Source organism: Leptodactylus fuscus, chromosome 3, assembly GCF_031893055.1.
Source record: "Leptodactylus fuscus isolate aLepFus1 chromosome 3, aLepFus1.hap2, whole genome shotgun sequence".
Classification (NCBI taxonomy): domain Eukaryota; kingdom Metazoa; phylum Chordata; class Amphibia; order Anura; family Leptodactylidae; genus Leptodactylus; species Leptodactylus fuscus.
This window is the reverse complement of record NC_134267.1, coordinates 75,377,451-75,390,803: the sequence shown is the minus strand read 5'-3', so window position 1 is coordinate 75,390,803 and position 13,353 is coordinate 75,377,451. Positions and strand designations below refer to the sequence as shown.

The following is a 13,353-nucleotide window of genomic DNA, read 5'->3' as shown; positions in this document are numbered from 1 at the left end:
AAAAGTGTAAAATAAATCTTTAGAATGAATTAATTTTAGAAAACGCCTTCTATATGTGTCAGCGGAAGTGAGTATTCATATAGTAGTTCTTGGTAGAAAGTACTGTATATTTCTAGTAATATCAAAATCTTGAAATTGTGAAGCCTTTTCAAATATCTTAAATAATATTTGGATAACTTATTATTCAAATGTGAGTAAAACAAGAGGGTGGGAAACTGACAACAAAAGGCCACTGTATAGCACTTGTGCTTCGGCCTCCCTTTCTCATATCCCTACTTTGAATAAACATGCATGTATATAATACATATATACAAATGCATAAGTATCACAAATGCATTTACACACAAAATATGCACAGAAACCTGCATGTATCATGTAAACATTCTAACATTTGGCTCATATACACACACATTATGCCTAGCCTGTAACCAAATGAAGCTCATTGTATTGGCATATTAAACAAATCAAGCATATTGTCTAGATAATGTACTAAAGTCAGTGTTCCTATGTAGTATGTTAAATTACCACACACAATTACTCAATATACTTGGTAACAAAATCAATCTCAATACATGGATACAGCAACGGAAACAAGCTCAGTGAATGCATAATATGCAACTAAATGAAGAGTATTTTTCAAGTGACAAAAAAAAAGCATGTCTACTATGGCCGTTTACTAAAGGGCCATAGTAGAAATCCAAGCCTGAGTCTTGGATTTTTTCTGTTGTTACTGCTGCATAACAAGATTACTACATATCTGTATATGTGATACAAGAGCCAAGCTTACTGCATAGATAAATTAAAAGACCCAAGATTACAGCACAGATACAATTCAAGAAGCAAGCTTACTACATAAAAACAGTTTCGGAACCAAGCTTACTACATACAGTTTCAGAGCCAGGATTTCTACAGAGATACAATATTTGAACAAAGTTTACTTCATAGGTAAAGTAACAGAACCAAGCATATTATGTTGATACAGTACAAGAACAAAGTACAATAGATAGATATAAACCAAGCAAGTAGTATTTTTTTTTCCTGGAAGAAAAAAAAATCCAGAGACATTCCGTATGCTGAAAATAAACATTCTATTAAACCTGAATTGCAATCGGACATAAAAATCCTGGTAATCAAGTTATCCTACTTGATCTGACTTGCTGTGCATTGTCTATCTGTATGTAGGACAGTGAGTGTACTGTGCCACACACTACTCTAGCAGGGGTTGGGTCAAGGCCCACTGGGCCTGGGCCTACTATAATGTAAAACTGAGCCACCCAGTAACAGTGGACTAGATTATCATAATAGTTTAGGAAATCCTTTAACGCCCACCATCCAGTCAAATTGCATGACAGTGCTCTTCAAGGAGCAGAGGTCCATCAGTCGGGTAGGTTATGGTCTTATTCAAAGCAGAAATACAGCTGAGGAGAGACAAGGCCTTTCATTTAGCAAGGAGAATGCAAATATGGACATGTATAGAAGGGAAAGTGAGTTTAAATTCTGTCTTGTAGTTTAACTCCGTTAATATCAGGGGTATGGAGGCAGCCATCAGAAAATGGGTACCTCTGTGGACACGTGTGCACCAACTTATGCTAATATTTTTTAGGCAGGTGAGAGCATTTTTTTTTTTCTGATGATTAATCGTTCTATTCTATAACTCATTCTGGGAAAGATATATAGATAATGCTAATATCCTATGGGAAGATGAAAAATCTCTTTTTCAAGACTTTGTATTAATGTTGAATGATAATAATAGAATTAAATTCACTTCAGAAATTCATGAAACATCCATCACTTTCCTTGGCCGTTACAAAGTGGATAGCCTGAGCTGAATAGCCTGAGCCCACAAGTGTAAAATGAGGGCTTTACTTTCTCTGCTTTTCTCTAATGCCCTGTATAGAAATTTTTGTCGTGTCTTCCACCTTAGATTATCCTAGATAGTCCAGTAACATACATTATATAAATGTATATCAATATTTTAGTATGATCATTATGGTGGCAAAAACTGATAGCCAATGCTTATTTCCCTCCTCTCCTTCTTTTCTCCTTTTTTTAAAAAAATTGGAATAAAAATTTATTGATACAGATAGATAGGTAGATAGATAATATTTCCTTTACAGATACAGTACCACTGCCAATATGTAATTTTGGATTCCCCATTTATTGATGTAATGGTATTTGTTTATATAAATGGGCTTTTTTCTATGATTGCTAATAGGCATTTAAATCAGACTTGAATATAACATAACTAGCACTTGGAATATGTACCAGTCCCTTCTCTCCTCCATGTCTCTTTTGTCTATTATTAGACAAAAGATGCAGAACTATCCTAAAAAAGAATCTTTAGTCCGTGGTTTGTAGTTGTACACATGTGCGAATGACATCAGTCTGGATGCATGTGAACTAGACATAAAGTTACCGGACAAAAACTAAGTGTGTTATGGAGTGGAGCTTGCACGCTCAGGCACACACAGGTGCATCCCGCTCCTTTATGGACTGTGATGGAGGCTAAGTCTGGTTCTGTATTTATTGTGCATACTGGGGCATTCCTATTGCGCATCATTGCAAACATTGCAATTGGCTATGAGTACTGGTTGGGATCAACTTTTAGAACAGAGATTGGTTTAAATGCGCTGTGAGTCTAGGGGAACCAAGTCCATTGGCTAACAAAGAAGGTAATCCTTTTGGGAGTTTATGCTAACCGTATATAAGAATTGCTCTTTTTAGCATCACTGTCTTAACTCATACCCCTGAGGACACCTGAAATCGAGGGATGGGTTTAGTTTTTAGGTTCAGCGCTGTGCTTTTAACAATTGACTCTTAATACCTGGGGATGTACTGCAAACATCCCAGGTGTTATTGATAAATATGTTACTACATTTAGTGTCTCTTTATAGGAGTGATATACCATTTTAAATAGATTCACCAATCCAATTTATAGTTGAAGCTTCAATGTGACTTGTCGAGTGTTCATAGATATTATATCAATAAGAAGTTGCAAAATTTGCCTTATATGGCCTCCAACTCCAAATGCTTATTTAGAGACTGTTTTGGTAACATAAAATAGTTTGTTCATGGATTGATGGCATGATGCTGGTATTTTTAACAAGCTCACTTTCATTGCTTTCATGATTAATAAAAGCTAAATCTTATTTTCTACATTTAATTTCATAAAGAGACAATTTAGATATTTTTTTTTCCTGCCAGATTGGAATGGGTGGGGGTGGGGCGGGGGAGGATACATGAGGAAGCCTGATAATCACCAAGAGGGTGATTAAAAAAACGATTCAGTCATCAACGCCTAAAAGAGTCTGGTTACTGCCTAGTTGGGTTTGCAAAAATAAGCTGCTCGAATCACTAGAGTTGGTTTACAGAAAGAGTAGTGAAAACATCTTGTAGTGGCTTGGTCCCCTATAGAGCCCATGGGCTCTCCTTTAAGGAAATACAAGTTAAGGTTTTTTTAAACAAATATAGACAATTTGTTTGTATGTCTTATGGGGTTGAGTTAGAATAAAAAAAATTAGTTTGAAGGTTGGTTGATACTCCACGGATCGAACAAGGAATGTGGTCTAAACAGTCACTGAAAATCTGCTGCCAATCTTTTTAAAGAAGGGTTTAGGGGGCCTCCATGAAGTGATGGTCCATTTTTTCTGAAAAAAATCATGTCAAAATCCCCTTCTACCAGCACAGCTGCAGGGGGAAGTTAGACCACCTTGATCAAAGCTAATCTGGGAGTAGTTGGGAGCATATGAATTACAGTGTATGACAGGCTTGCCCTCCATTTACAACGCAAAATAACATACCTGCCAGGGGAAAAAAGGTAACTTGGATGGGGCATGAATCTGATATTAAAATAGCTACTTTTCCAGTAGCAATACATCATTTTGCATTAGAATAAAGGGAGAGTGGGGAGGTGGAATGATGGATCTGGTAATGGAGAGGAGAGGGTAGCCACAAGGTCAGTGCAGGATCTTTAGCAGTCTTCTGAGACTAATTCAGTTGCACTGGGGACCCATGAAAAAGTACTATGGGGGATGTGGCTCCTCTTACTGACAGTGTACTGGACCAGGTGCCGTGTTGTAGGTAGGACACCCACTGGAGTGGACTGGGAGGCAAGGAGTTATATAAGGCTACTTTTTAAAGAAATGCAGAGTCTCAGTTGAGAGTTATGAGCGGCAGGAGCTTACAATTCAGACGGCGATGCAACTAGACATCCAAGCCACACTGATGGGATTCTTTGCAGTAAGAACATTGAGACTATGGAACTTACTGCCACAGGATGATGTGATTAAAATAAATTAAATTAAACAATAATGCCAACATGGAGCAGAGATTTGGATACTACTACTACTAACTACCCACCTACCACTACCTACTTACCACTACCCACCTACCACACTTAATTTGGATGGTAGGACTATCTGCCTCAAATGCATAAGATTTCAAAATTCGAAAAATGTGAATTTTTCCTTTTTTTATTTTTCTAAATAAGTACAAAATGGATATTTCCTGGTCCTCATTTATCATTTCAATATGTGAAGCCTTTCTATTGTTTATAATGCATATCAAATAAAAGTTTGTTTTTAGTAATCTTACTGTGCAGTTTTTCAACTTTTTTCAGTGAATCCTAGGAAGTGTATAAAGATAGAGACAATGTAATCAAACAAAAATAAATGACAAAAGAAAAAAAAGAAAACTTTAAAGAGAAACATACCTGATTATTCCTTGGTCCCCAGCACAAGCACTTCAGGATTGATGACCGTGGCATGCATGATTTGAGTACACCAATGATATTCCCTTCTATATCAGATATAATATCATTGCCCACTTATTGGGTTCCTGTGTAGCAAATCATCACACACAGATATACAAATGTAGGGAAGAACAACATTTGGGATTGAGTAGGACAATGGCTGTTGGGGCAATTGAAAATAATTATTAAGATAAAGATAAATTGGAAGGTTTATTCCGTGCATTATTTTATTTTTGTATTTATGTACAGTAAAAGTCTTCTTTCATCATGTCATTACTGCTTACACAGATGTTTACTATCTGTGCACACTTTAAAATGTAATGGCTCCTGAAAATTAAAATTAACCAAATTGCATGTATTTTTTTTTTTCAAGGTGCGAGATGATGTGTACCAGAAAATATTGACCAATAATCTTCCTAATCTGTTGGAGTATGGAAACATCACGGCTCTGACCCAACTCTGGAGTTCTGGACAGATAACAAACTTTGAATATCTGACTCACTTGAACAAACATGCTGGAAGATCATTCAATGACCTAATGCAATATCCTGTTTTCCCATTCATACTCTGTGATTATACCAGTGAAACGCTTGACCTTAGCAACACCTTAATATACAGGTACTTACATGTCTTGTAGAATCATTTTTGGCTTGTGCAACCATAAATTAGACAACACATATACAAACATTAATCTAAGCAGCTTTGTCAGGTGTCCTACACTACTCAGCTACTACAGCTACTCAGGAGGGGGGATGCTCAACTTAGAGATGAATATGAATATGAATTTCTTTGTAATTTGATTCAATATAGTATTCAGTATATAGTAGTCCTAGTGATCATCAGTGTCTCGTTTGACAACCACTGTAAGGACGTTGGGTTATGCACGTATTAGGTCAACTCTGTGTCTAAAGATACAATTTTTCAAGTGAGTAGTGCACAGTGGATGTTAGGAAATTTATAATAAATTTTACTACATAAAATTGCTTTTTTTTTCTCCAGTTATCTCCCCACTGTAGCAGTGGCACCTTTCTGGACATATACTTAGTAAAATGCTTCTGGTAAACATGTAAATTGGCTGTCTAATACTTTAAAACAATTGACTACAAGCAGGAAACTATATAACATAAAAAAGCAATACTTACCATTTGAACATCTTCGTTTCCACTCCTTGGTGGTCCGTAAGTATTGCAGTGGTGATGTGTTATCACATATGCCTCACCAGAGTCAGGAGGATGTGTAGGTGGAGCAGCTGTTGTATACACTGCCATTGAGGAGAGGTGCATAATTTTTGGTAGAATGCTGAAAATGTTTATATATTAAATACTCACAGAGGCAAGGTAAACACACATGTACATAACTTGCATTACAAGTCACTTCGATTGGCTGTATCTTCAGTTTTATGCCACCGAGAAAAATGGTTCAGGTATACAGGGCTGGCGAAGGGAGTCCTATTTAATTTGCATGCACAAAATGGGATGGCGCATTTCTCCGATTTTGGCGATCTTTTAACACCCGCCCCTGTAAATATATACATGTGTGGTATGTATGAACTCCTCACATATTGCAGTTTTATGGACAGTACATTGTTTGCCTAAAGGGATTGCTTGAGCCGCACGTTAGTGGCAAATTTGAATTTTTGTGCAATTTTTGCTAGCAATCTCTGTTTGCTGCAAAGTTGAATGAAGGTGGTTGTATATATGAACTATGAAATTGTGTTTTTATATACAGAATGCTGTGTACTCTGAAAAAAGTTAGATTTTGGTATCACAGTCACAGTTTGGTAGGTGCAGTATAGCTTTTTAACATATTAGTGAATAACAGCTAAATCCTGCTTGTCTTCTGTATTCATGTTTTTGGGAGTCTGAGCTCTTGTTGTAGTTGATGTTTGCGGTACATATAGTATATATCCACATTGTATACACCTTAAGCTATTAATTTAAATGTATTTTGTATATGAATCTGAGATTGAACATGAGTTTTAGGTGCAAATATATGTTTTAGCGTACTTTTTCAAAAAAATTATTTGTGTTGGTTGCAAAGTTGCATGAAGGTGGATGTGGCTATCGATGACCCATTAAGACATTTGTAATCTTCAGGTTGTCTACTTTCAAAAAATATATAGGGTTTAGGGGTTCACTTACTTTTCATGGTGTGTAATCACTACATTTTATAGGATGATACTTTTTTAACATTTCCAGCTTCAAAGTGGATTTTTGTTCCTTCCAGTTCTAGCGATTTTCTGAAGACACGTGCATGCGGGTGCAGGCTATAGTGATATGTATGAACTCTGCACATGTTGAACTCTTATTTTAGGAGGTTTGGTGCATTTCATTTTTTGTTTGGTTTCTGCTTTTAACAACTAATATACATTTATTTGCATTTTTTCATAAAACATTCACTTTAAATCAAAATTGCATGAAGGTGCCTGTTCGTATACAGTACCAAGTGGCATTCTGACAATGCTGCAGGTGTCTACTTTACGAAAATATATAGGTATGGGGGGTTGGATGCTTTTTTAATGTTGCAATTTAGGTTTGATTTGTCCATCTCAAAACTGTGAACATTGCTCTGGCTACTGGAGGTGTAAAATTTCCAGAGACCCTTGGCAGCGAAAAGGTTAAGGGAGGCTATTTATAAGGGGGAGCAATTAACCCAAGGCAACAACCGCTATTAAGCCTAGCTCTTCAGATCAGCTACCGTACTATTATGGGCGGCATCAGGACATCTAACACCCTGCACCACAACCCCCGGTTGGAGTTCAGCTCAGATTGGGCGTTTTAACCATTGCTGCAGTTTTAACTGAAACCAGTCCTGCTTGTATCGCAAGAAAGGTGAGACACTTACTCATATTCTTATTTTGTACAGGACAGGGCATATAGTATCCAATCGCTGAGTTCTTCAGTAACCAGGAGAACAGGGTATCAAAAGTCTCCCAAAGCCTCCTTGTGAATGAAGCACCAGTGCACTTGCATGACCAGCATTCCGTTCGCTTCTATAAAGCTGACAAGACTGTAAGCTCTGTCAGTGCCTGCAACGACATAGAGGTGAATGGAACGCTGAATACGCAAGTCCCATGGTGCTCCATTCACAAAGAGGCCTAAAGGGGACTTTCAGTCCTCTGTCCTCCTGACCACTGAAGGACCCAGAGGTTGGGCTCCAGTGATCGAGCCATTATCTCTTATCCCATGAATAGGGGATAAGTGTCCAACATGGAACAAACCCTTTAAAAACACTGTTGGGAATTTGATTTTCATATGCAGCATGAACTGCTGCATATAATTTTCACATTCCCGACTGTATTTAAGTAGTGATATCTTTGGTTCTTTTGTAGTGGGTAATACAATCTTGCCTGAATCTCCATTTTCTTGTGATACTAGAATAAATTTATCTGGTGATATAAAACCGGAGTTACAGACATTTGAAGTGACCCTCTCTCTTTGGTAAATGCTTTTGTTCTACATACATCATGGAAAAAGCACAAGCTAATACAAGAAGACAATAATCCAACCAATATAAAAAAATATCAAATATTTTACTACACACTAGATAACAAATTATTATTAAAAACAATAATGTACAGCAGGGCAGATGGATTTAGGCCAAAGACATACAAAAATAGACACATAGAATAAAGAACGTGGGTGCTTATGCTAGACCATATAAAAAGAATATAGGTAGGTATAGTGGCATAGGATAACACTTACCGTATTTTTCGGACTATAAGACGCACTTTTTTTCCCCCAAATTTGGGGGGAAAAGAAGGGTGCGTCTTATAGGCCGAATGTGGCGCCTGGCATCCGCTGCAATAGAGAGGCGGAAGCCGGCAAGTGATAGACGCCATTACAGGTGCCGGGGCCTGCGACATCGCTGCGCTCCTCTGTCCTGCATGAAGCCAGCAGCGGGAGGAGTGATGCTATTCCGCTCTTCCGTCCCCCCGCCGCTGGCTTCATGCAGGGCAGGGCAGCGATGTCTCAGGCCCCGGCGTCTATCCCTCACCGGCATCCGCCTCTCTAGTACAGCGGATGCCGGGTCTGCAGTCTGTCAGCGGCCTCTTCTCCCCCGGGGCCGGTCCCCACCGGCCCCGTACCTGTAAAGATGCAGGCCGGCTCCTGCGCGGCGATATCGCAGGAGCTGACCTGTTCGGGTGACAGCCGGGAGCCTAATGAGGCTCCCCGGCCTGTCACGGCTATATTAGTATTGCGGCTGGTGTCTATGACCAGCCGTAATACTAATAGACAGAATCTCCCATAGACGGCAATACAGTTGTATTGCCGTCTATGGGACTTGCAATCAAGTGACCGCAGGTTCAAGCCCCGGGGGGGGGGGGAGCAGCTACAAGGGAACCTGCACAGCAGGAAGCTACACCATGTTAGGGGGCGTTCACACTACCGTCAGCGTTCAACGACCTTTTTCATTCATTTAAATGGCGATCAGGTGCGTTGTTTTGCACTCCGTGCCCCTCCTTAAGTGTCCGTTCCTAAAGATGTCCGACCTTTCAAGCGGACAGAAAAAACCTACGTCGGGTTTTGCTGTCCGCTTGAAAACTCGGACATCTTTAGGAACGGACACTTGAGGACAGGCACGGAGTGCAAAACAACGCACCCGATCGCCATTTAAATGATTGAAAAATGTCACGGACACAGCTAGTATCCGCTGCTAATGTCCGTGCGAGATTTTGAATGGACATTAGCAGCAGACACTGACGGTAGTGTGAATGCTCCCTTAGCAAACACAGAGGATACAGCAGCAACCAGAGAGACCCAGAAATCACGCCAAACACTGCTAAAGGTATAGGGGTGTACTTATTAACTATTTCTAGCACTAACAGACCTTTCTAAAAAAAAAAAAAAAAAAAAAAAAGATTTTCTGCCTGGAAAAACCTTTTTAATAATATGTTACATATTAATGAATTACTCCCCAGCACAATAACATGAATTTTTACACTTTCAACAATCTGTGAAAAAGAGAAATGGATGCCTGCAAGTACGCATTTAACAACAATAGAATAGTGTGTTGTCCATGGAGAACACAGACAGACTGACATGTGAATAAGCCCTCATTGTGTATAGAAAATAAACTATGCAGTTTTCCTACAGTTATTAAATCACATAGTAGATGAGGTAGGGTGAAGACACAGATCTATCAAGTCCAATCTATACATAAACCCTAAAGTGTTGATTCAGATCAGAGGAAGCAAAAAACCCTATGAGGCTTATCCCAATTGCCCCATGTTGGGGGAAAAATTATTTCTTGACTCCAATCTGGCAATCAGTATACAAATACAAATGTGCTTTATTAGCATTACCGAAGAAAAACATTTGGTATTGCCAAAGCAGAGAATGGTTGGGGGTGGGGGAAGGGGGCAGGTGTGTGGGTTGGGGTTTCGTGTGTCCTTGGGGTCTCGTCGTTCTTGTTTGGGGCATAGGTGGGCGTGGGGTAGGCAGGCGATGGGGGGCTTAAAGGTCTTTGGGTGGTGGGTTGGGAGTTTAATAGTCCTTGGGGTCTCAACTTCCTCTCGTTTGGTGACAGCAGGAAACGTATTGGGCAACGATCTCCACGGTGGTCTCCTCTTCTCTCAGTAGGATATAGAGTTTCCTCTTCTCGTCTGCAGATGTGAAGTGTGGGATGTGGGCAGAGAGTCTTTGGAAGTAGACAGCCCTCATAGCTGAGTATTTGGTGCAATGTAGTAGGAAATGGGTCTCGTCTTCTAGGGCCCCCTGGTTGCAATGTTGGCACAGTCTGTTTTCCCGTGGCTTATACGTCTGCTTGTGTCGCCCGTTTCAATTTCTAGATTGTGGGCGCTCAATCTGTACCGGCTCAGGGCTTGTCTGTGTTTGGGGTGGGGTATTTTCTCCAGGTAGGTGGCCATGGTGTAGTCCCTGCTGTTTTATAGCAGGCTACAACAAAATGGCGCTTGGACGTGCAGTACTGTGCATACTCGTACACCATTTTCTTGTAGCTACCTATAGAACTCAGCATACTGGTAAGTATGCTGTTCCATAGTGGGCTACAACAAAATGGCGCCCGGACACGCAGTACTGCTCATGCGCAAGCATCATTTTGGTGTAGCTTGCTATCGAACAGCATACTGAGCAGTATGCTGAGTTCTATAGGTAGCTACAAGAAAATGGCACTTGGGCATGCGCAGTAGCGCTCAAAACAGAGCGTTACTACGCATGCACGGGATTTTAAGTGCCAGGAGCAAGAGAACGAGGATGTAGGCGGTACAGCAAATGTGGAGGAGGAAGGCATAATGGAGCACAAGCCATGGAGGGGCGTTACTGAGGTATCACATTGATATGCTCGGTGAGCCTCATTAGCATATAATTTTTACCGATTTTTTACTAAAAACGGGGGGTTCTTTGGAAGAACTGGTGGCAGCACATGAATAGCCTTTAAAAAGGCTATTCAGGCATTTGCTTAGCTCATAATCTGTTTTAAGTTAGAGCCCCTTTAACAAAATCTAGAACCCATAAACTTTAATTTTTTCCTGTTCAAGAAAAAGATCCAGGGGCCACACAGTGGCTCCGTGGTTTGCACTGCAGCCTTGCAGCACTGGAGTCCTGGTGTTCAAATCCCGCCAAGGGCAAAAAAACATCTGCAAGGAGTTTGTATGTTCTCCCCGTGTTTGCATGGATTTCCATCCCGTATTCCAAAGACATACTGATGGGGAAAAAAATGTACATTGTGAGCTCTATGTGGGGCTCACAATCTACAAAAAAAAAAAAAAAAAAAGATCCAGACCCTCTTTGAAATTGCTCAATGAATCCACCATCACCACTTTCTGGGGCAGAGAATTCTATAACCTCGCTGTTCTTAGAGTAATGAATCCCTGTATGTGTTGCTTGTTAAACTTTCTCTCCTCCAGACGTAGAGGATGTCCTCTTGTCCAGTGACTAGAAATCAAAAGATCATTAGAAAGTTCTTTGTTCTTGTCCCTTCATGTATTTGTACATTATTAGGTCTTACCGTAGATGTCTTTTTTGTGAACTCAATAACCCCAAGTTTAACAATCTATTGTTGTACTCCAATCCACCCATTCCCCTAATAGTTTTGGTCGTCCCTCTCTGCATTCTCTCTAGTTCAATTGTGTCCTTCTTGAATACTTGGGCCCAAAATTGCACACAATAGTGTGGCCATACCAGTGATTTGTAAGAAATATAACTATGTTCTTGTCAGGAGAATCTGTACCTTGATGCATCCCATAACTTTATTTACCATGGCGGCAACTGTCTGGCACTGGTTGCTGAAGGTTAGCTTACTATCCCCAAGTCTTTTTCAGTTGGCAGTCTCACAAAGTAATTTATTATTGAGTACATAATCATACATTTTATTTCTTCGACTAAAATGCATAACCTTACATTTGTCTACATTAAACTTCATTTGTCAAGTCTCTGCCCATGCTTCCAGCTTCCCTAGAGTCCCCTGTATTATTCTACTATACCCAATAATGATCCCTGTGGCACCCCACCATTGACTTTGACCCAGTTTGAATATTTACCATTAACAAGTACCCTCTGTTTCCTATCAGTGAGCCAGTTCTGAACCCAAATACATGTTTTCCCCCAATCCCGTCATTCTCTTTTTGTATACCAGCCTTTTATGTGGTACAGTATCAAAAGCCTTTGAAAAGTCCAGATGTAGTACATATACTACATTAACCATGTCATGAGCTGACCTCTTCATAGAAGCTGATCAAATTAGTTTGACAGGACTGATTCCTTATGCTGATTGAGTTTTATAAAATTATTTACATTGAGCTATTCCAGGATAGCATCACATAGAAAACCTTCAAATATCTTACACACCACAGAGGTCAAACTTACTGGCCTATAGTTTCCAGGCTCACTTTTAGAGGCTTTTTTGAAAATCTGTACCACATTTACTATAAGTCAGTCATGTGGAACAGACCCATTCATTACTGAATCCTTAAATATTAGATATAAGGTTCTGTCTAGGACTATTCATAATTCCCTCAGAACTCAGGGAAACCTGGTGATTACTCTATTTTACTGGGTTTTTTTAAGGCATCGCCACCACACTTCATCATGGATTAAACTGGTGACATTTAGTGGATAGTTTACATTACCCCTAATCATGTTGCTGTCAATTGTATTTCCTTGTGTAAACAAAGAAGAGAATAAGGCATTTAATAGTTGTGCTTTTTCCTCATCCTTCTTCCACCCAGATTATTTTAGTGAGGGCACAAATTAATTTTTATTTTCTTATTATTTGTGTAAATTTTTACTTTACTTGGCAATTATTCTCTCAGCCTCAATCTTTGCCTTCTTTATTTGTCTTTTATACAATGTATTTTTCTTTATAGTTTTTTATTGCTGACACTACTTTCTTGTTTTAGTACTTCAAATGCTTCCTTTTTGTCCCTCATCGCACTCCTTACCGTTTCAGTTAACCATATTGGTTTTCTATGATTTATGGCCCGCTTATTTCCATAAGGAATATGTCTAATTTTATTTGTGTTCCCTTTGAGGACATTGTTCCAAGTTATGGTGCTAAGCTCCTCTCTGAACTGGTTAAAATTGGCCATCCTGAAGTGTAGTCTTTTGTACCCCCTCTACTGAACATCTTTTTTTTTTTTTTTT

The 13,353-nt window shown here is 39.4% G+C and overlaps 1 protein-coding gene across 1 annotated transcript in view; it reads left to right on the top strand.

The window, feature by feature from the left end:
* Positions 1-13,353, top strand: part of LYST (lysosomal trafficking regulator) — a 393,838-nt gene that overhangs the window by 322,548 nt on the left and 57,937 nt on the right. The window contains exon 39 of the mRNA XM_075267816.1: positions 5,124-5,368. Coding sequence (XP_075123917.1) covers positions 5,124-5,368 — 245 coding nt within the window. The remainder of the gene's footprint in view (positions 1-5,123; positions 5,369-13,353) is intronic.